At 44.7% G+C, this 23,819-nt stretch overlaps 1 protein-coding gene across 4 annotated transcripts in view; it reads right to left on the bottom strand.

Moving 5' to 3' along the window:
• GALNT7 (polypeptide N-acetylgalactosaminyltransferase 7) overlaps positions 1–23,819 on the bottom strand; it is a gene marked incomplete at its 5' end in the record, with an annotated part of 116,455 nt that continues 92,636 nt past the window's right edge. Inside the window, 9 exons of one of the 4 annotated variants that reach the window (XM_080929029.1) lie at positions 1–243; positions 5,440–5,568; positions 6,470–6,568; positions 10,182–10,400; positions 11,722–11,844; positions 13,834–13,951; positions 16,543–16,725; positions 18,569–18,648; positions 18,918–19,048. In XM_080929029.1, the coding sequence (XP_080785155.1) occupies positions 106–243; positions 5,440–5,568; positions 6,470–6,568; positions 10,182–10,400; positions 11,722–11,844; positions 13,834–13,951; positions 16,543–16,725; positions 18,569–18,648; positions 18,918–19,048 (1,220 nt within the window). In that variant the 3' untranslated portion in view covers positions 1–105. Of the gene's footprint in view, positions 244–5,439; positions 5,569–6,469; positions 6,569–10,181; positions 10,401–11,721; positions 11,845–13,833; positions 13,952–16,211; positions 16,395–16,542; positions 16,726–18,568; positions 18,649–18,917; positions 19,049–23,819 lie in introns of all 4 variants that reach the window. The other 3 variants (XM_080929028.1, XM_080929030.1, XM_080929031.1) reach the window with 3 other exon arrangements.

The raw sequence follows: 23,819 nt of genomic DNA, 5'->3' as shown, positions 1-23,819 counted from the left end.
TGGAGCTGTACAAAATGAATAACGGTTGCAGCAGGTTCCAGGCGGTTTCCAGTCCTCCATAAATGTACGTGTCAGTAGGTAGATGGTTGGTGTCTTGGGTTCTGGTCAGACACTGTGGATGTTATTCATTTCCCACTTCTGAGTCATTTTACCGGAGTCACAGCTGGAGAGGAACACCTGATGCAGGACCTCTGAGCGATCCAAGCACTTTCCTGAAGCGATGTGCGTGAACCTGTGCAGGTTCTGAAAAACACCGTGAGCAAAAGTAAGCTTGAAATGTGGACTCTGCCACCTCCAATGGAAAGACAGGGAGAGCATCAAGTGGAGGGATGGGGTTGCCATCCCACGGTCAAAAACTCTGACCCAGAATTGTTCCTGTCTGAAAGAACTGCAGGGACAGAAATGGAGAAGAGCCTGAGGGAAAGGAGGTCCAGTGACAGGCCCAAATTGGGATCCAGCTCAAGGGAGGCCCCAAGGCCTGACACCATTACTGATGCTATGGTGTGCTTACAGACAGAAGCCTAGCATGGCTGCCTTCGGAAGGTCCAACAAGCAGCCAAAAGAGTCAGATGCAAATATTTACACCCAACCAATGGACAGAAGCTGCTGACCCCCGTAGTTGAATTAGGAAAAGTCTGGAGGGGGACCAGCAGTCTCAACTAACCTGGACTCCCAAGATCTCTCAGACACTGAGCCACCAACCAGGCAGCACACACCAGCTATGAGCCCCGGACACACACAGCAGAGGCCTGCTGGGTCTGGCCTCAGCGAGAGAAGATGCACCCAACCATCTGAGAGACTTGAGGCCCCAGGGGTGGGGAGGTTTGGTGGGGTGAGGGTGAGGGGGTGGTGACATCCTCTTGGAGATGGGGGAGGAGGAATAAGATGAGGAACAGTTGTAGGTCAGACCAGGAGGGGGGATAATGACTAGACTAAAAAAAAAAAGATAAAAAAATAATAACAATAATAACATGGACTTTGATATCCCTGCCACGAGGTGCCATTACTCAGCTCTCATAGCAGGCCAGTCGAGAACGTTGGACAAGGACACTGGACAAGCCTTGAATGTCACTGTTCTTAGCCCTTTCTTTCTGGTTATGCCATCTGAACTATGTCAAACCCAATAGACACTAACTGAAGGTCAGTATCCCCCAACCCCCAAACCTTTGTCTCTCATTCTCAGTCTGGCTAAAGACAGTTCCAGCTTTGCAGTCCTACAGAAGCAATGGTCTCTCTCATCCGCTTTACACCAGTGCCTATGGTTAATACTGTCAGTGTTTCTGGTTTCTGTTTCCCATCCCTGCCCCCTGCTCTAATGCACTCTTCACCATAGGCGCTTTTATGTCTCTAATTCAGCTCCTAGCTCTTCAAAGAAAGGGCCTCAGACTATCCAAGATTGGGTGTTTGGCAAAACTTATTTTCAAAATGCAAAAGAGTTAATTTAATTTGCTGCCCTTTGGGTTGAACTGACATCTGTACCATGGCAACAAAGGCAATGGGTGAGATCATCAAACCCTGCTGTCAATCAAGCATGGTGGAAGGACGAATGGATGGCAAACCGCCAGCAGTCCTACCCGCACTGCCATATACTCGGCTGAGACAAACCATACTTTCATGTAAGGATGCCTATAGCGCTGGTGTTAAATTATGCTATTGATCCTTTGGTGGTGGGGAGCAAGATTCAAGACTATCTCTGTGTTGTTCTTGGCTGTCCTAAAACTAGCGCTATAGACCAGCCTGGCCTCAAACTCACAGAGATTCTCCTGCCTCTGCCTCCTGAACGCTGGGGTTAAAGACTTTGGCCTGTCAGAGTTATTCATTTATAGTTACAACTTGACCATCGTGTGTGTGTGTGTGTGTGTGTGTGTGTGTGTGTGTGTGTAAGCCTGAGTCAAGTGCTTCCGAATGGTAGGTCTCAGTGGTGTACTGTCTGTTTCGATAAGGAAAACAGCGGCAACAAAAGCCCGTGTAACAACTGGAGCAGGGCCGTCCCTGAGTCTGTTACCTGCCCGTGGATCCTGTTCACCTAACTGAGAGGATGCACCTAGTCCTGCAGTGTCTTCAGGTGCCCGGGTGGGTTGGTACCCACGGGGGAAGGAAAGGCAGGTGGGAGGGGCTATGGGTGAGCACTGAGAGAGGGCGCAATCGTGATGGAAAGTGAATAAACAAACAAACGCAAAATAAATAAATAATACCAAAAATAAAGCGGGGGGGGGGGGCACCCACACAAACAAACCAAAACAATACTTGACAGTACTGGTTCTAGTTTTCAAGCAAAAATCAGAATTATGGAAAACTTAACCACTACTGTGAAGACTTTATACAATTCAAAGATTTTTCTAAGAACAGTTTTCATATTTCTCATTATTTGTATAGTGTACAATGGATTATGTCAGCATTTGGGAGATCTTTATAACTTAGTGAACAGTATAATTTAGTATTAATTTAGCATAATTTGAAACAGAAAAAAGGTTACAAATTCTTCCAATTTAATTTCAAATCCCAGAAATACTCTTAGTAACACCCTACCTGAGAGCTATTTGGGAAGATTACTGGTACCTTTTTACTGTTGTCTAGAAATGGGCTCAGTACTGCTGTACAGGGTGCCTTCAGATGCACCGCCTCGCCACCTTAGCTTCACAGTACACCACTGAGTGCGTTTCTCTTATCCTAAAGGGGATGCAGAAGCCAGGAAGTCTGAGGTCTTAGTTCACAATCCTTTCCCTAACGGTATCCACTGCTTCCTAGACTACTCCATAAAATGCCGGCTCACGTTAGGGACAACTTAAGTGCAGTCCTCAGAGCTTTCTGTGACTCTTCGTGCTGGATTTCTGCCCATCTGGTTTTCCCCTGTGAAAACTGATCAGACGGCTAGAGAGATGGCTCAGTGGTTAGAGCACTGACTGCTCTTCCAGGCGTCCTGAGTTCAATTCCTAGCAACCACACGGTGGCTCACAACCCTCTGTAATGAGATCTGATGCTTTTTTCTGATGTGTCTGAGGACAGCTACAGTGTACTTATATATAATAAATAAATAAATAACTTAAAAAAAAAAGAAAAAGAAAACTGATCAGAAACAATGACCAAGTTCTTCTTTTTTCCTTCCTTACAATATCTTGCTATTTTTCCTCCTAGTTTCACCACATGCATTCAAAATCTGCTTAGTAAATGACCATATATATATATATATATATATATATATATATATATATATATATATATATATATATATAATCTTTATTTACCTAACATTTTGGTATTTTTAACTGCATCTTTTTCCTCATACATTATAGAACGGCATGTTTTAGATTGCTTCCACACTCATATTTGCCACTGGGCCCTAGAGGAGTGAACAACTGTGTAGTGTCCTCAGTATCTAAAACACATAGATTCCAGTTTTTATTTTTTTAATTTGGGGGTTGGTGCTGAGGATTAAATTACTATGTGGTACCTCTGAGTTCTATCCTTAGCCAATACCCATTTATGTGGTCTCCCTATGTAGTATCTTAATTACTGTTTCTCTCCCTCTGCTCCTCCCAGACCCTCCCCATGTCTCCTCCCATCCAAACCATTCCCTTTCTGTCTCGGTAGAAAACAGACGGGTTTCTAAGGGATCGTAATAAAGCAAAACAAGAGCTAACACACCAGAACTGGATAAAACAAGCAAGCAGAAGGACCCAAGACAGAGAGACCCAGGGTCTCAATATGTGGTCCAGGCTGGCCTTGAACTCAGAATCCTGCCTCAGCCTCCAAAAACCACCCATGTCTTCTTGATGGACGGTGTTGCTCTGCTAGACTCTTTTCTACTTTAAAACTTGCTCTTCTCACAGGTCTTTACCACTGGTTCCTATTCACTGTCTTTTGTGAAAATAAACACTATTAACCTGGCAGAATTGGGTAATATCTTTTCCTATTTGTTATTAAAGCATTTTTTTTTCAGACCCTGAGAGCTACTTGTTCCAAAGTCTCATAACCCAGATTTGATCCCTTAGACTCATATGCAGGTTTCAGGAGAGAACCTTGACGTGCATGCATGCCAGAGGGAGAGATGTCCCTCTCCTCACACACCACACACATGACCCAAACACTCACATATGTCACACACACGACACGAACAATAACAGTAAATAAAAAGAAAACTCAGGAAATGACACACTCACAACCTACAAAAGATGGAGCCCGGGAATATTACTAAGGAAGGAAAAAGCATTCGGAACAGGAGTGGAAAAGCAAGTTACAGAGTAGAACGGAGGACCAGGCTTTCATGATGTTTTAGTTCATAACAAAACAACTGCTCTATCCTAACGGCCACTGTGAAGGTTACCCATTCTGGAGTGCAAACACGTGGGCCTCTGACTTGTGCCTTCTTGGGTCTCTTCCTTTCTGTTTGCTTCTTTTGTACAGTTCTCATGTGCTAACTCTTGTTTTATTTTATTATAATTCCTTAGAAGCCCGCCTGTTTTCTAGTAAGAGGTGGATTTGGATGGGAGGGAGGCGGGAAAGAATTTAGAAGAGCAGAGGGAGGGGAAACCGTAATCAGGATATATTACGTGAGGGAAAAATATCTATATGAAAACATTCAATTAAAGGGAAAACATACGTTAATCTATTAATATGGTTGAATCTTGCCAGAAAGCTTTAAATACGGACAGGACAGTCCTAACAGAAAAGCAGCTCTGAGAGCCACCAGGGTAATGTGAATAAGTCTGACTTTTGAAACATCCATCTCCTGCTAAGAGTTAGCAAAAGATGAGGAAACAGGAAGACAGAGCATCCAATTCTTATTTGCATGTCTCTACCGCCACCTGCTGGACAGCAGGAGTCAAGTTTTCAATTATCTAAGTATGTTTCTGATCCTTGAGTTCCTGACTCATTTCCATTTTTAACATTGGCTTTAGATATGAAAACAGTGGTGGTAGTGGCCTCCTGGAACACTGGCATTCTTTTTATTGGATATATTTAACATTTCAAATGTTATTCCCTTTCCGGTTTCCCCTTTATAACCCTGATCCCCTTCCCCTCCTTCTTTGAAGATGCTCCGCCCCCCCAACCCTCACGCACCCCCTCCTGCCTTCCCGCTCTGATATTCCCCTACACTGGGACATCGAGCTTGGCAGGACCAAGTGCCTCTCCCATTGATGCCCTGCTACACGTGCAGCTGGAGCCATGGGTCCATCCATGCGCACTCTTCGAGCACTGGCCTTCTTGAGTTTCTGAGATTAGCACTAACTCTTCAAGCCTATCACGGTGGTCTCGTGGCATGTGACATTGCAGAGGACCTAAGTGATCCCCATTATAGCTCAGTGACTCACCCAAGCAAGCCTGTGTGAATGACTAATGCAGAAAGTCCAAGTCAGCCCTGTCTTCACATGTGTCCACCTAAAACCTACTGGCTATTTGTCCCCCCTACATTATCCTGGGGGCGGGGCCACAGCATACCTTGAAGTACTGCCATTCCTTAAATTCATTTAGGTTGCAGTGTGTGATCATGATTTTGGACCCATCCGGCCCCTTTGTCAAACACTGGTCATACTGCATGAGCTGATTTGCTTCGTTGATTCGGAAAAGCTATTGGACAAACAAATAAAAATAGATGTCTTTTTTTTGCCGATACATACTTAACAGAAAGAAAAAAGCTTAGCTCCTATAATTAAACTGAATAACTTAGTCCATACTTTTTGTGCATGTTGGAAACCATTAGTCTGCAGACAAGAACTATCCTCCTGAAATCAGTGAGGCCCTCTATTGACACATTAATTACGTTCTTAATTCTTGAAGCCTCGAATACACAGAATGAGTGATTAACACATATTTATCATGTACCAACAACAAGAAAATTAAAAACTAGAAGTAAGCCTAACAGAACAGTTAGACTTACTGAAATTAGACATATGAAAACTCCTATGTAAGGAAGCGAGGACATATGTGTAAAGTAATATCTGTGTAAAATATCTGGTACTGGAAGTAAACTGATGTCACTTACTAAGCCACATTTGCAGAACTTTAGAGTTGGGCTTAGTCATCATTACTACATGTTCCCATAAGAATATACATTTATTACTTGTGTGCAAACCTTTCTCCATTTCCCTATTTAAGTGAAATGTTTAAGTGGTCAGCTTTACTGAACATTTTTACCAAGTCAAAATTAATAAATTAAAAACCAAACTGAGGGCTGGAGAGATGACACAGAGGTTGGGAGCACCGACTGCTCTTCCAGAGGTCCTGAGTTCAAATCCCAGCAACCACATGGTGGCTCACAACCATCTGTAATGGGATCTGGTGCCCTCTTCTGGTGTGCAGGCACACATGCAGGGAGAACACGGTGAACATAATAGTCAATCTTTAAAAACCCCACCAAAGTAAACCCTGTCTGTGTGTGATCGCTGAGCCTGGCGGCCCCCACAGTGATGTGTGTGATCAGTGAGTCTGTGTGCGATCTGTCAGCCTGGCGGCCCTCGCGGTGACCGACCTGGTTCCCGCCCATCCTGTGGCAGGGTCCCAGCTCCACGAAGCCTCCGTTGGTTCTCCCCATGCTGTCAATGCAGTACGCAGTCTCCAGGCCTCGGATCTAAGGGATGAAGAGAACCGACACACAGGAAACGGGATGGTTGGTAATAAACCAGCGCCCGAGTGAAAGACTCTCAAGTTCAATGTCGCGAGAGGAAGTTCAAGGCTGCTATGGTGCCAGGTTGTAACTGATGTCACCAACCTGTAAGTAGGTGTCAGCAACATCGTCATCTTTGAAGCCATGATCTGAACATTGAAATGAGCTCATCCCACCCCAGGGCGCTAGCCCATGCTGTGCATACACAGCACACAAGAAGCAAAATCAAGTTACCCAAGAGGTAACCTCAGGCCCGGAGCGTCCTCGTGACTGAGAAGCAAGCACTGGGGGCCGACATCGGCTCTGCACACAGCTCTGGACACAGGACAGAGCTGCTTTCTTGTCCTCTCACTGGCTGGGCAGCACTTCCGGGGGAGGGGCCGCAAGGCCTCAGTCCAGGATAAGCAGAGTGTGGCTTTTTCTCTAACTACCATGGCGTGGTTAAGTGGAGGCAAAACCAAACAGTCATTTGCTCATGTTTGGCGTGCAATGTTGTGCTAAAATAACCACATTTGGAGGAATTCCATCTTTATCTCAACTACAGCACTAGATTCTGTGGACACCAAGGAGGATGTGAGCTTTTGAGTCCACGGGCATGAGCAAGTCACAGTCCTCTGGACCATCACAATGTGGGACAAACAAGCTCAGCAGAGATGAGTAAGTGGATGAAGGAGCCTCCTCACTGCCTGGGTACGCTCACACTTCTCAGGGGACATCTTTTAAACGGCGGTTTATTCCAGAATGTTCAGCAGATGGATGTAAAGGATAATGGAAAGTAAGGGTATAGATGCCAGAATGTGGACAAACTCCTCTGAAGACGTATTTAGGACAGAGATGGTAAAAGGAGGGGAAACCTCTCATTCATCCACTCATTCATCTACCCACCCACCCATCCACTCACCCATCCACCCATCCACCCACCCACCCATCCATCCACTCACCCACCCATTCACTCACCCACCTACCCACCTATCCATCCACCCACCCATCCACTCACCTACCTACCTACCCATCTACCCACCCTCCCACCCACCCATCTACCTACCCATCCATCCACCCACCCATCCACTCACCCACCTACCTACCCACCTACCCACCCATCCATCCACCCACCCATCCACTCACCCACCTACCTACCCACCTACCTACCCATCCATCCACCCACCCATCCACTCACCCACCTACCTACCCATCTACCCACCCATCCACCCATCCACTCATCCACCCATCCACCCACTCATCCACCCACTCACCCACCCACCCACCCACCCACCTATACATTCCTGAATGCATGCGCTAATGCACAAAATACTAAGTGTGTGCCTACCATGTGGCAGGCATGCTATTATCTATGTTTATCTATACATCTATAGATGTGTTCCAGGGAACTCATCGTCGACAGCAACAGAAAGGCAGAAAAGAAGCTAGAAACTTATCTATCATGTAAGAAACACAGGTTGCAGGAGAGAAAAGCAAGAACATTAAGGAAGGGGCTAGGGAGCTGAGGAGGGTGTTCTAGGGTAGATCTCACCAAGGATGTGGGAGGAAAAACTTGAAAGGTATGTAAGTTAGGTATGCCCGCAGGTGCCCAAAGGAAGGCATTCTGGGTAGAGGAACAGCTGAGGCAGGAAATGTGAGAGAAGGAGGAGGAGGACCAGCGTGGAAGTTGGGTGAGGTGAGAGGAAGGAGGGATTTGAAGTCACCAGAAAGGGCTCTCTGCCTTCACCCAAGCTGGGGTGTCACCACCTGTCTTTCTTAGAGAGGTGACATGACGTGTCTTGCATTCCCAGAGCCTGTCTGATAGCTCCTGGTGTTCAGAGCAAGTTAGTCTCGCTGTGAAGTGTTGGGACTTAGGGTAAGGAAGGGCTAGATTCCGAAATTGATACAAGTGTGAGAAAAAAAGACTCAAGGAAGACTCCTAAGTTTCTGGCATGAGCAGTGAGCCAAGATGGGCTGGAGAGGGAGAAAAGGCGTTCAGTTTGAGGTGGATTGAGTTTGAAATGATATTCAAGCAAAGACATCAGCAACATGGCTGAATGCATTTGCCTAGTCTCGGGGGTGGACTGAGAGGAGATCTGAATTGAGGAGCGAGTCTAACAGTCATGTGTACAAAGATGAGTTCAAAGCCATGGATTGGCTGAGGTCAAAGGGGAATTCATTGCATCTACCCAGTGGGTTTCTGGGAGATTACGATGTAACTAACTCTGGCCTCCCTGGACTCACTTTTTCCCCAGCTAGTGCTATCTTGCTGGAACAGGAGAGATGGAATAAGAGTGCGGAGGAGAGAGCCAGGCATTAAAGCAGGAAGTCCAAAGAGCAGCTGAGTGCCCTTGTGTTTCTCTTTACTCCCAGCTCTCCACACTGCAGACTAGGAATGACTCAGACCTCTCTCCTCCGTCTCTAGTTCTTGCTATACGGCCGCAGTGTCAGTCACTAGATGCTAATGCTGAACCCGGAAGTCTAGAAGGCATCCTGCATTGCAAGCCACCAACAGACCCAGGAACGCTATTCCTCAACACCGCCACGTTCCCCACCTATGGTGTGCCCACCTCAGCTGCCCCCTAGTCAGCTACTCAAATAGAAAACGAAGGCGTCCCAGCCCTCATCTTTTGCACTACCATCTTCTCTACACGGTCCCTATATTCTCATGACAACGTCTGTGACAGCGTTTGCCTTAGCTACGGCCTGTGCTCTCGCTTCCTCTAAGCCGCCATCATTTTCACTGGAACTACCTTACCCGTCCTTACATCTATCCTAAACTCTCCCAGCAGGTGATCAAACCCAAACATGAATGAAATCACAAGTGTTACTATCTTGTCTTGTTCTTTGCTTTCCTGGATTCCTCTCCCTCTCTCCCTCCCTCCCTCCCCCCTCCACCCCAAACAGCATAAATGTCCTTTGAAGAAGGGGGGCTGTATTTTTGTCCAGACGAATGACTGGTACACACCAGGGCCTTAATCAATATTTGCTGCCTGCACAAATTAACAAAGGCACATGATCTGGAAAGCTGAAAGCCTGCTCAATGATCTGTGAGGCAGCTGCATACGGCGGCATAAGGCACAAGCGTGAACACAGTCAGAATTGATGTCACAGAGGCAAGTCAAGAAGAGAGGGGAAATGACCGTAGAGATCAATGCCTCTGCCTCATTTTATTACCACTGCCACTGTCATTTGACAAGCGCTGTGGCAATGCCCCGTGGATTGGAAGGCAGGCGTTCCATGGTTGTGAGAAACCGTGGAAACACGGCACACTGGCGCTGATGCAGAAGGATGGAGAAATGATCTTCAGTATTTATGACCTCCCAGACGAGAGCAGGAAGTGCAGCTGGAAAGAGAAGGGGGCAGAATGACAGACAGACACAGTGGGCGCTGGAGAGGGGGAACTGGGGGAGGACTGGCTGACAGTCACACACGCAAAGGCTGGCTTGGTATTAGGAGGGTATGCTACCAATGCCGCCAGGCGGCTTCAGCCCATGTTGTCTGCTTCCATGAATACCTTCCTGTTTTTCTCTGCCTTCTTTCAAGCACTGACTCCAAATATGCACACTTGGATATCTAAATTCTGGCTGCTACTTACTTCCCCCCACTCAACATTTCTGGGCGGCAAAGGGTAGTGGGCAGTGATGTCATAAGCGATTTCTTCCATAAACCACTTGAAACTTTTGCAGTTATGATCTTCTCGGAATTTCTTCAGCTCGGATATGTCCCCATAAGGCAGCGCCTTCGACTCGGGGCGACTAGCGTAGAAGTAGTCTTTATATTCGTCCCACCAGACCTCCACAACTCTGACGTAGTTCTGCAAAAACAAACACTGCAGTCATCATGACATGCAGAAATAACTGTAAAGGCATAAACCGCCTACCTTAGATTACAGAGTACAAGCAAAATACAGGGAACTCATTAGTCAGGATGTGGCGTTTAACTAACCAATGAAAATAAGACGGCTAGCGAAGTAACAGTAGTATGTTATTTTCCAAGTCTGAAAATGTTATGTACGGAGATTCAGTTCAACAGCAGTGTATATAAAAGCGACACTCCTGAGCTGGAAGAGTATAGATTCTAAGATATGTACCCTATGCTGATAACAGACGAAGAACTCGAGGCTCAGGCGGGGATTCTGAGAGCCCGGCTGGACCGTGGGGTTTATTGTCATCCTCCCTCCTATTAGAACCTATTAGAACAGAATCATGTTACTGTAGCTGCAAATTAACTATGCAGCTTCCACAGGCAGCTGTCACAGAGGAAAGATGGCTAGTGACCAGTAAAATAAATGGACACTGTCGTCGCCGACAAACATTTTGGACAGAATTAGCGAGTACTTCCAAAATTAAAAGAGAAAAATTCTGGTCCAGCAACCCCAGCATAGAGTACACTCCTTAAAGATGAAGACTTAGTTCACCAAGTACGATGCCTGAAATAATGGCAAGTACTAGGAATCAACCTAAGTGTTTGTCAACTGATGAAGGAGTAAAGAAAATGTGATCTGCACAACAGAAGGCACAGTCTTAAAAAAAAAAAAAGTCTGTCATCTGCAACAACACAGAGGATGGAACAGTAAGTGAAAAACCTAGCCACAGAAAGAGAAAGGTGTGTGCTCACTCACGGGGGAGGGGGGGTGTAAAAGGAACCAGTGCACAGAAAGAGAAAGGTGTGTGTTCACTCACGGGGGGGGGGGGGTGTAAAAGGGACCAGTGCACAGAAACACAGTGGGTGCTGGAGAACGGGAGTGGGCCGTCCGTGGAGATGTTTGGGCAAAAGATACAAACTCGCTATTACAGGAGAAACAAGTTGTGGCCATCTCCCGCACGTTAGTTACTACAGCGGATAACACGCATGGAGCAGCAAGCCATGTAGTCTATACACTAAGTGGGTCTAATCATTTCACAATGTGTGGGTATCAAATATTGTCATCCAGCGTAAATACATTAGCTCCTTACTAGTCAAAACCATGAATAAAAAGGGTCAGGGATAAAATGAATGACATTAAGGAACTAGAAGACGTTGCAGCGGTGAGCCTGGCTGTGTACGGTGAAGAACCAGATGACTGTGGAGATTTGTCCCAGTGGTACAACCATCTTACTCCTGTTCCCTTCTCTCCATTAAAAACACCACCTCACCTTCAGAGTTGGAGAGGAGCCAACGTAAAGCGGTGGAGGATTTCCTTGCCAGCCCTCAAGACGGTAGATGTGCCCAACTCGAGAACAAGGCACAAACAACAGTTTGCCACCACACTGCCAGATCTGTCAAGGAAGAATGTGTGTTGTGACAGTGAGTGACCGGCGATGCAAAACTAAATAAAGGGGTGTTTGCTCGGTAAATGTTAACTTTAAATTAGACACAACAGCCACATCGAATTCTAAGCCAGCCAAATTCTAAAATAATAAATTATGTTAGACTCATAAGTGGCCACAAGGAGGGCGGTGGTGAGGTATAAGTTACTATTAGTGAGTTCCTTCCTGTGTTCTTCTAGAGCCGGGAGCCCTTTCTCCACATAAGTTCAAAATAAAGTGGACCCTCAATCCTAACCTTCCCTGTTGTTTCTGATGCTAATCTGTTTCCTACCTGGGTGATTACCGTAATCACCTCCTAACCGGCTTCCTAACCTTGAACTCCTGCTACTTAACACTAGCCTTATTTATAGCAGGAGATTACTGAGCTTTGGGTCCTGCTATTCCCTTGCTTAGTGTCTTTGTCGGCTGCCTTCTGCTAATCAAACCAAGGGGGCAGGGAATCTGCTAATGTGACATGAAGATACTTTAGTGTGGCTCTAACTGCGCTCGCCCACTATCTTTAGTGGCTTCCTCACCCCCCTTGAGGCCACCCACACTTGCTCTGCACGCTCAGACCCTTGCGCCTTCCCTTATTCCACAGACTTAGGAGGCCTGCCTGCTCTTCTCCATCTCCCTCTGCTTATAGAACGACACGCCTATCTCTGCTGCAGTTCTACCTCCACCATGATGGCATGTTTTTCAACCCACCAACTGAATGCCTCTGCCTTTTAAAAAACTCCATTCACTATCTAATATGTTTACAAATATTTTTGATCTATGAGGTTTTTGACAATTATACGTTCTCTGACAGAAAGGATTAGTTATCCCTAGCCGAACCCTCACAGCACTAAAACCCTGGATTTTTAAGACAAGGAATGGATATCTGAAAACCTGTCATCTCTCCCCTCCCTGCATGTCAGAAAATGGGGCAGGTCTATGGGAGAGCTGGACCAAGCAGAATGGCACCTCCATTGCAGGGGGAGAAGGCCGGTCCCTGTGTGACTGTGTCTGTCACCACGGTCAACAAGCAGCTCCTCTATAGAGCCACGACAGCCCAAGGCCCCAGTGGGAGGAGGGGAGAGGCCATTTCTAGTTCTGGAGCGTGTGGGTCACAATTCTGGACAGAGCTCTGTAGACAACCAATCATTTTACTTCATTTATCCTAAGAGCTATCCTTTATTGAAGCATTCTTAATAATTTAGAGAGACTCATTATATATTTTTTTCTAAAAACAAACAAACAAACAAACAAACCCCAACTAGCTGGCCTTGGTGTCTCACACCTTTAATCTCAGCACTCAAGAGGCAGGGGCAGGCAGATCTCTAAGTTCAACGTCAGCCTGGTCTACAGAGAGGGTTCTATGACAGGCAGGACTACATAGAGAAACCTTGTATTTAAAACCCACCAACCAACCACCAACCAACCAACCACCAACCACCAACCAACCAACCAACCAACCACCAACCAACCAACCACCAACCAACCAACCAACCAACCAACCAACCACCAACCAACCACCAACCAACCAAACAACCAACCAACCACCAACCAACCAACCACCAACCACCAACCAACCAACCAACCAACCAACCAACCAACCAACCACCAACCTACCAACCAACCAACCAACCAACCAACCACCAACCAACCAAACAACCAACCAACCACCAACCAACCAAACAACCACCCACCCACCAACCAACCAAATTAGCTTTCTTTGAAGGTGATAAAAGTTGGGTACCTAGTAGTAAACAAGAGGCAGGGGTTGTGGCACATGTCATTAGTCCCAGCACTTAGGAGGCAAAGGTAGATGGATCTTGGTGAGTTCAAGGACAGCCTGGTCTACATGCAGAGGTCCAGGACAGCCAGCGTGGCATAATGGGACACAGGTCCCCCTCCCTCAAATAAACAATTCCCCAAACTAGTTAGAAAAGAGCATTTGTTTGAGTGAAATGTTACCTTATATGAGATTTCAAAGTTTTCACCACCCCAAATCTGGAGACCAGGATCATAGAGACCCAGTTCGAAGAAGAATTCCCTCTCAATGGCAAATAATCCACCAGCCATAGCTGGAGACCTAAGGGAAGGAAACTGTATGCAGTAACTATTAAAAACAAAGTCCCAGCATCCCCTCGCCACCAGACAGAGACAGCCTTGGGGAATACAGCGTAAGAATGCACAGAAGAGGCAAGACTGATGGCCAAACATTAAGGAACTGTACATCCATCCCAAAAGAATGTGCTCACAATCTCTGTATGAATTTACCAAAACTTCTGAAGCAGATCTTTATACAACTGTGATGTTTCGCCACTAGAGGGCGCCTTGGCTCTTTTTGTTGCTTTAAACAATTCTTTTGTCATTAAGATAAAAATTTACTCTCCCAAAACAGAGAGCCATGAGGACATTGTCTGCTGACTTCTCCCTCGGTGATTTGTGAGTCATTCTGGAATGAATGAAATGATACACCGTGGAAGAAGTCTGTCATTTTTTTAATTTTATAGCTCAAGGCCTTGCCAGATAACAGCGTAAATCACTGTGGAATGGTCTGGTTCATTCAGAGTTTGCAAATGGAGCACAGGAACAACCTAAGGATCAGGACATGGGGCAACAACTTCCACTATCATAGGAGGTGGAGGTGCAAGGGGTGCCCCGTGGGCTTCCCTGTACAAGTCCTAAATCTGGTACACTTAGGGGAAGGAGGAAAAACATTCTATAACATTTTAGGGTCAAGTCAGTCCCACTATTGAATAGATGACTGCAGAATACTTTCACTATATTCTACGCATTAAACAATAATTTGCATTATGATTTGTAAGGTGCAGGGAACAGGATACTGTTAAAATTCCATATTCCTCATTCACATTATGTCCTATCACTGGGTCCCACTGGTTCTACCTTGAAAAGGTGTAGGTGTGCAATTTGCGAGCCACTCACTACAGTATAAGTCCCACGGGAACATATTTGGTTACTTCTATTTTGAAAAGGCCATTTCTTCCCTAAAATACTGGCGGGTGTTTAGTACGCAGTCAGCACGTGCGCGTTGAACAGATAATGAGTCAGGTTAATGTTTTTAGTACTGACAGAAAACCCCATCAAGAAACAGTTGTTCTTTTCTGCTTTTTCTTCTTAAAATACACTGCTTAAATCATGAAGCCAGTACATTCTGGTTATACTTCCAGACATATTTGCTTAGCTGCAATTTAACACTGTTTCATTATGTCTGTGTCTTTTTGCTCTTCAAACACATTCCTGTTCATCTCAGCACATTCTCGGAGGTTACTTTTAAAACATGCCCTTTTCCCGGAACTGCTGGACAGACCAAGGTAGCCATCTTTTTCTCCTAGGTGACTTGTGAACCCAAACGGGTCAGCCACAGGTTCCCGGATTATTCTGAACCTTAAGGTTTTCAACGAAAAACTAGAAGATGCCAGATAAAACTTGAGGTCCTGTAATTTCCTCATGTTTGCCATTCAGCGTTCTGATCACAGCATGCCCAAACCCACAACATGGAAGCACTGCCCCAAATGAGTTCTGGTATTCTGAGCACTGTGATGGGGCAGGGAGATCGGAAGCAGGACCACAGGAGAGGATCAAACAAACAGTAAACACATTATGGACATGTGTTACATGAACATTTCATTTGGGGGTCACTTTTGAAAGACTGCAAAATGTTCCAATTAAAAGATCAAAAGGAGATCATAGATCCAATTGTTCTATTTGATTTGAAGAGCCACAAGCCGACTTGAGGATGGAGCTTTCTGTTAATCAAGCGTTCTTCGGAGAACCAAGCAACAAAGGAATCTATACATTTTCTAAAATCGTGTTTTTGTATACATCGAATTTTAACCGATCCAAAATTAGAATCAGAGCTTTAGCCTCCAAAACAAAAGGGAGAACCCAACAATCTCTTGCTGGTGAGTCCTTCCCTCACTGAACACTGCACCCAAGACTTAAAGGGGCCAATTGCAAGTCTGGAGCTGTCCGAATTTTACGTGCTTTGCATCTACAGAGCACACACTCTGTTGTTTGGTCTCCTCAGACGGCAGGAAAGGGCTGTTTCCCTCTTTCCTGCTTACGCTTCAAATTCATAACGCCTTTCGCATTACTTTTCCCCAATGAAAGAGAATGATTCACATTAGTGGAGCCTGCAATTGGAGGGAAAGCTGTTCCAGGAGCCAATGTGAATTCATCAAAGCTCTGAGGCTGCAAGGAGCTCGGTCAGCATCTGAGCCGACAGCTCCAGGTCTTACAGCGAGAGAGGTTTCAGCATGGTGAGAGGGTTAATAGGTTAGCAGTAGCCGGAGAGAGCGGATGGAGGTGAGTGACTCAGGCATTACCGATACGGCTCAGTTTTTGTCTTTCTCAGTCTCTTCTCTCGAGAGGTCAGAGGCACCCGTTTCCAGAGCATACTCCAATCCCAAGCTCCACGGGCATACCCATCTTCATCACCACCCCCTTGGGGGATAATTTCATATGTGTTGCCGTTTATGACATCTATAATCGGCACAGTGCAAATGGTTCTGTGTCGTGTTGATGATGTAGCAAGATCAAATGGAAACACATGTATGGACCCACATAGTTATACGAGTTCATAGGGAAGGAAAAAAAAAAAAAAGAGGACTCAGGTAAACATTCAACATTTAGAAAAAGGAAAGTAACAAACTTTACCGATAAGGTTCAGTTTTATGCTTTCTTTTGGCCTTTTCCTTGTGGCTTAGTGGAATACGTTTCCATAGCATACTCCAGTCCCAGGCCCCTCGGGCAAAACCATCTTCATCCCCACCTTGCTGAGGTTCAATGGAATAATCATTCCCGTCTATGTAATCTATTAGAGGCACAGTACATGTAGCTCTGAAACATTTATAGAAAATGAAAACGCATTTAAGAATCCCAAACCGATTAGGGAACCAGGCCTAGCTACACAGGCTCCGTTTGCACTTGGTTTCATTCTGCATTAGGAAACGATTGTCTAACGGGGGCACAGAGAACAAGTTCTCGTGAAAGCCAAGCCCGTGTTAGCGGAAGGGCAGAACAGAAGGGAGTTTGGCCTAGCTGTCCACACAAACGCCTGGGGCAGGAGCTGTGCCGCAGAGATTGTGAGAAGCTTCCTCCCTTTGACTTCAGCATCGCTGGCCGTAGCCTCAGAGTCATTCTGTGACGGTTTCAAGACTTCTCTCTACCTGTTGCTTTCTCTGTGTCTCCTATTAAAAACGACTGTACATTTTTGTGTATACATATCCACCGACAGCATGCTCTTAACAGCTCCTTCCAGCTTTGTTCCTTTCTGATCCTTAGGAAGTAGTTATTATGAACACATCCTTCTTGCTTTTACTTAATTCTCTTCCCTCCTTTAAAGTAACCCACTTGAACAAAACTAAAACCTTGGGTTCTATGTTGTATTTTACTTTTAAAAAAAGGCAAGAAAGATGCTTCAGAATCTATTGAGGAACTTTAGGAATGAACTAAGAATTTGAAGGATTAAAAAACAAAACAAAACAAAACAAAAAAACCCCAAAACAACCTTCCTTTGCCTGTGGGTTTGGTAAAATGCTAGCACTGAATAACCTAGATGCTGGATGACCTTGGTGCTCGTTCACCGTCCCAGAAAGGGTTAAGAATAGGCTTCTCAAAATGGAGATCACTTACAGAGAAAAAAAAAATCTATGGTGCTTAGACCTCTATAGGATGGAGTAGATTCTAGAAGAAAGCTTACTCTGTCCTGAACAGAAATTCACAGGAGGGCCACCGGGTGACACATGGGCTCCCAACTGGGACCTCTGGAAGGCCACTTTCTTGCTGCTGGGTAGGCTTCCACATTGCCCTGGAGACAGTGACCTGGCTACCTGGTCAGGTATCTTCCCTCTTGTCTCGTGCTTTTCACAATTTAAAACAAACGTTGACATGTAAAGAAGCCCAGAGATCTGTCTAAGAGTTCATCAACTACTAGGCTGTGGGACATTTATGTTCCTCCGCCTTGGTGCTAGTAAGCACAGCTAATCACATGTAGCTGGCATGGCTGCTGTGGGGATGAAGGCAGACAGCACATGTGCAGTGTTTATGATGGGCCTTCCTTCACCTTAAACAAAGTCTCCCAAGTTCTCCATCTGACCAGTGCCATTTGCCACAAGAATATGTTGCATTTGCCTAGATTCTGACATAGTGAGGATTCTGGGGAGGAGGCAGAAGCTTTTGGAGCTAGGGACGGATGCTGCCTTCTGGCATTTTGGACAGCTCTGTAAACTTAAGGGTGATCACTGCTTTCCATGGCATAAGTGTCTATTTCTAAACCTTGACGTTTCCATAGGAACCCAGAGGCTTGACCTGAGGAACAGTTGGCCCTTTACCATCTAATGTAATCATTCCAAAGCTCATAAGAAACCCAAAGGCCTAATGTCAAGTCTTCAGAGCATTTATTCTGTTGAGAGGGAACAATTAAGTGTCAGAGTCTCAACAGAATATGAAGACAGTTCTGCAGGGGAATACCTAGCTTATCTCGAATACAGGCTGGCTACCTTCGGATCAGTCCAAAGCATCTTCCTAGCTCCACCCAGGAAACAAACAGCACAAGGAACACGTCTCACACAACATCTGGCAAACTAGATGGGACGGGATCACAGTGAAGAATAGTGTGTGTCCGTCTAGGACAAGGTTTTACTTTTCAACTAGGAAAGAAAAAGAAGCAAGGTGACTTTACCTGTCCTTAGATATGGGGGCTACAAGTGGCGCATACCAGTTAACTGCCACCTCACAGTGGGCATCAAGGTATATCAAAACCTTAAAAAAAAGAGGCAGGGTGAAAAAATACTCCTCACACACGGTACAGCAAATATCACACACATTTTAAAATTAGATGCTCACAGATTAGCACATTCGTCAATCTTGACATATTAAGTTATCCATTCAAACCAACATTCTCATTTCAATTAAAAAAAAAAGAAAGATAATTCCAAACTGTATCTGTCTTTCTGTGACCACAAAGGATGTGTTGACTTTGCACACGGTACACAGTGCACAGTACACAGCACACAGCCCACACTTCCTACCTGTCCAAGTTTAGCCTTCTGCGCGCCAATGCTGCGAGCCTGGATCAAGCCTTCTCTCCTCTCATTTCGGAACACCTTCACCAGGCCATTCCACAGCTTTATGTATTCATCCAGTTTTTCCTTTAAGTGTTCTGTGAATTCAAAAGAAAAATCCATCCAACGTTATGGACTTTTACATAGAAACTTACTCCTCCTCTCAAACAAAGATTGGATTATATTTCCTTGACATTGTAAAGAATCACTGCAAATCGCTGTGCAGTGGAGTCACTGATCAATTTGTACATGGGTCAGACCAATAATAAGATCAATTAAGATAGAAGGTTAGGGCTGGAGGTGCACTTCGGTGGTAGAGCATATGTGAGAAGCATTTCTGAGGTCCTGGGTTTGGTCCTCTGCCATCACAGCAAAGAAAGATGGAAGGCAAAATGTGTTACAAGTTAATTTTGAGCCTAGTATATCTATGGGGAATTGGGTAGCATGAAAACATTATCAAGCTTCCCTGTGAACGTTAAATTAATATTAAAAGTTAAAAATGTCGGGTTTAAAGATTAAAATGAAAAGATAATAATTTGCAGTTGAAAGAAGGTCAGGGATTCCGAAGATACACAGTCTATTGATAAGGCCATGCGGTTTTCCTGGAGTCTGCGCAAGGTATGAACTGCTCCAAATTTTGTTTCTGGGCCATATTTCTCCAGCCACAATAGGTACAGAAAATCACCGTCTTACTGGGAGCAAGTTTAGCCACCAAGTTGGCCCATAACAGTCAAAAGACACATTTTTTGTCTGTAGTTAACATTACAAGCATGTGTAGAATTAAATGATAATCATGGTTACATATGCATACATGTTTGTAACTTAGTAGGGGGAATTCTATGTTATGAAAACTAGGCACAATTGGCAAAGTTTGCACCTTGGCTTCTCATTGTAAAATAACAGCTTTTGTTTATCATTGTGAGCCCAGGAAATTGGCTCACCATCTAGAATTAGCTCCTGTATCCCGCTGAGACGCTTCCTGAGGACACAGAAATTATCCTAAAATTGTTAAAATTTTGGCTCATCAGTACAAAAACCACCCAAAAAAATTGCTGTATCTAGCTGAGAGCTGGTTGTGTTGGACCATGTATTTAATAGTTTGCTTGTTTTAGGAAGCTTTTTAATGTGTTTGTTTTGAGATAGAATGTCACATATATGGCCAAGGCTGGCCTCAAATTCACCATGTAGCTGAAGCTAGACTTGAACTCTTAAAAAAATTGCTTTAAAATTACATGTGTATGGTGTTTACTTTGCATGTATGTCTATTCACCACTTGTGTGCCTGGTTCATGGAGGAGGTCAGAACATAGCACCTCATCCCTTAGGACTGAAGTTCCAAAAGTTGTGAGCTGCGTGGGTGCTGGGAATCAGACTGTGGTCCTCCGGAAGAGCAGCCAGTCTCTGAACCTCTCTCCAGCTCCCAGACTTGGGTTCTTGATCCTTTGCCTCCACAGATGAAGCACTAATAAATATTACAGGTGTGTGTAACAGCATCAGGGAATTTATTACCAACAAAAACACCCATTCATATGGGTGTTCAGAATTAAGATAACATGCACGCACACATTTTGACATCAACTTTTTAATAAAGAGTCTTACAAATACAATTTCAAGTTTAATTATATGTTCCTGCTAAAACGTTTGGTGATTTTTTCCTTTCAAAATTAGTTGTTTCTTTCTTTTTAAATCTAAGTCTGCTCCTTGGTTCTTTCTTCCCAAACTTTTGTCATTAATCTCTAGCGTCTCTCTGAATTCCATTAGGGCTGTCTTTGGGACACGTTACTTCAACACAACCCTCAAATGCATCTTGATGTATAGAAGTGAGTGACCTATTTTTCAAATCTAGACTCTCAGTCAAGACAAATGACTTCTCTGTGACACCATACTGTAGTAGACTGTATTTAGGACTCAAAAACACCCTTGCCACTTTCTAAGTAAATATTGCCTTCTTACAACCCACATTTGTCAGGCTGGGTTTGTGACTGTTGGTGGTGCAGGCTTGTCTGGAAAGGTCATGGGTCACTGGTGAGCAAAGCATCGAGAGCTCATTCATGTTCCCCGGTCTTCTCTCTTGACCATCTCTGTGGAGCCAGTACAAAGCTGGGGCTGCTATAGTTCCATCAGCTGGGAAGCAGAGACTGCACTGAACAAGGCCCATCTAGTGGGACAAAGAAAAACCCAGGCTGCTGCAGACCTCTAAGCATCTGGGGCTGTTCACCTGAGGCCACCTTGGTCTCAGCCAAGATGCACACAACTGAAGAGGAACCTGCTCTATTTAAAGGTCCCAAATCTTGCTAAGAGAGAATGCTGTCATTACCAGAAGCCTAAAGGTTATAAAGAGTAGTTAGGCCCTTTAAGAGGTCTTGTGTTTTGTCTCTAGAAGAGAAAACTAACTTCAAGGTTTACTTTTCTAAATCTACTGCAGCAAAGTACAGGCCAATTTTTTATTTGAGCCTTGTTAAGCAAATACTACAATTTTTCCGAAGCTTGCAGCAACAGATATTAATGCTGTCTTGAAATTGGAAACACTAATTACAGACCTTCTGGATTTGTGTCCCAGGGGAATGCAAAAGTTTCTGCCGACGGTGAGGTACGTAGATCCTGCCTGAGTGTGAGACTTAGAACTGCAGAGCCGCAGCCTGAGATGCTCACACCGACAGCGGGAGAAATTCAGAGGCACAAACAACCCAAGCCTCAGGTTCTGTTCTTTTTTGGGGGCCGAAAAGCTAGTTTCGGATGGTAAAGTACCTCTTCTTTTTATAATGATGATTTTAAATATTAGTAATAAAATTTCTACCAGTAGTACCAACACAGGTGAGTTCAGAAAGTAGTGCTTAGATTTGGATATTTTTTTATACACTTAAAAATCACCAGTGGTAGTGTCAACAATTCTACTCAAAGGCATATTTTCTTTTCCTATTCATTTATGTGTATGAGTGTTTGCTTGTCTTCATGTTGTTCTGTGTCCCTGGAGGCCAGAGGAGGGTCCAGGTTCAACTTTTACTGGAGTTACAGATGCTGGAGAGCCATCCCAGGGGTGATGGGAACCAAACCCTGTCCTCTGCAGCTGGTGCTTTAAGCCACCAAGCCACCTCTGCAGCCCGCTGAAGTTAAATTTTCAAAGACTTGTCTTGCAAATAAGGAAATAGTTTTGGTAAAAGCATTTGTCATAGAAAGCTGCAACCAAGGGCTGGAGAGATGGCTGAGCGGTTAAGAGGTCCTGAGTTCAGTTCCTAGCAACCACATGGTGGCTCACAACCATCTGTAATAAGATCCGAGGCCCTCTTTTGGTATGTCTGAATATATAAAATAAATGAATAAATAAAGAAATAATTAATTAATTTTCTTTTAAAGAGAGGAAAAGAGAACTGCAACCAAGATAAGACATCCAAGGTAATAAATAGATTTAACCGAGCTTAAAAAGTAAAGATCTATGTTCAGAGTAATGAAAATGATTAGTAATTGCAGTTATCAGTTGCAAGAAATGAGGGGGAGGAAATGTGTCATAATTTTACTTTTTTCTGGTGCTAGTATACGTGCCTAGATCAAGATTCTAGCTACGTCCGTGCAGAAGCGGCAAACGTGTGCCCAAACGTCAAGAGATCCAGACCGAGCTTAGGCGAAGGGGGTTGTGTGAAGCTGTGCTCAGAGGTCTTTTCATGGTACTCTTGTCTTATGCAGAGAAACTGGAAAATGTGTTTGCCAGCGTGTAAACATCCTGTTATTGAACAACTGGGCACTTCAGTCAGTTCAAAAACATCAATTGTTTTGTGATCAGCTAAATAAATAAATAAGCAAATGTGCAGATTTGCATTGAAACAGCAACATTGCATTTTCATTGCAGGTTGACTCAGTATCTGGGGCTAGAGCATTATTTCTACATTTCTGTAATTAAGAATATCTATTTAGCTTACAGTAACATATTGAAAGAAATTACTCAAAACTAGCTATAAAAATTAAAGTTTCTAGAAAATTACCACTTGATTCCTCTCTTTCCAAGTTGAACCAAGATGACCTAACATTTGCCCAAATACTGTAATGGTCTCCTTTAAAAAAATGAGGACCGAGCCGGGTGCCAGCCCCTGGTCACAGCACCTGGGAGACAGAGGCAGGAAGGTCAGCAACTCAAGAATGTAGGCTCTGCCAAGTCACACAAAGAGCTCAAGGTTAAGCTTGGGATGCAGGAGTCCCCACACATGGCCCCCAGTCATAACTTATTTTACTTAATATCTAAAATCAAGCAGAGAATACAATCATCTGTAGAAGGCTTGTTCTTAGAAAGCAGTGTGGTGATTAGTACGATGCCTCGGCAGGATCTAGCCTTCAAATTCGGGAGGCTCCGTCACACAGACGTGGGTCCTTGTCCAAAGAAAAGAAGAACATGAACTGAGCACATTTACCCCTCCTCTTTCTTGATGTGCACTCAACGAACCCTCAAACTGTGAGTCCAAATAGCCCCCTTCCCCTTAAGCTGCGTTTGTCTGGCATTTAGTGACAGCGAGCAGAGAAGGAACGCATGCGCTCGCATCTTCAAGGCAAATTCCGTACTTGCAGCATCGTTCAAGTGCAGAATGGAGGGCTCAAGGCAGGTACGTGGACTTCAGTGTGAAACCGTGGCTGGAACTTTGAGTGACTGAAAAATAGACACGGTCCTGTTTTCCCATCCTTCAGTAACTCTCTCTCTCTCTCTCTCTCTCTCTCTCTCTCTCTCTCTCTCTCTGTGTGTGTGTGTGTGTGTGTGTGTGTGTGTGTGAATTTCAAGCCCCACTGAATTGAATTGGTACAGCATCAGAAAAAAAGTCTTGAACTAACAGTTGATTACTGCCTCTGTGCCTGATCGAAAGTCAGATGGGTTCTCTGAGTCTCCTGT

Source organism: Micromys minutus, assembly GCF_963924665.1.
Source record: "Micromys minutus genome assembly, chromosome: 14".
Taxonomy (NCBI): Eukaryota; Metazoa; Chordata; class Mammalia; order Rodentia; family Muridae; genus Micromys; species Micromys minutus.
This window is presented reverse-complemented; position numbering and strand designations above follow the sequence as displayed.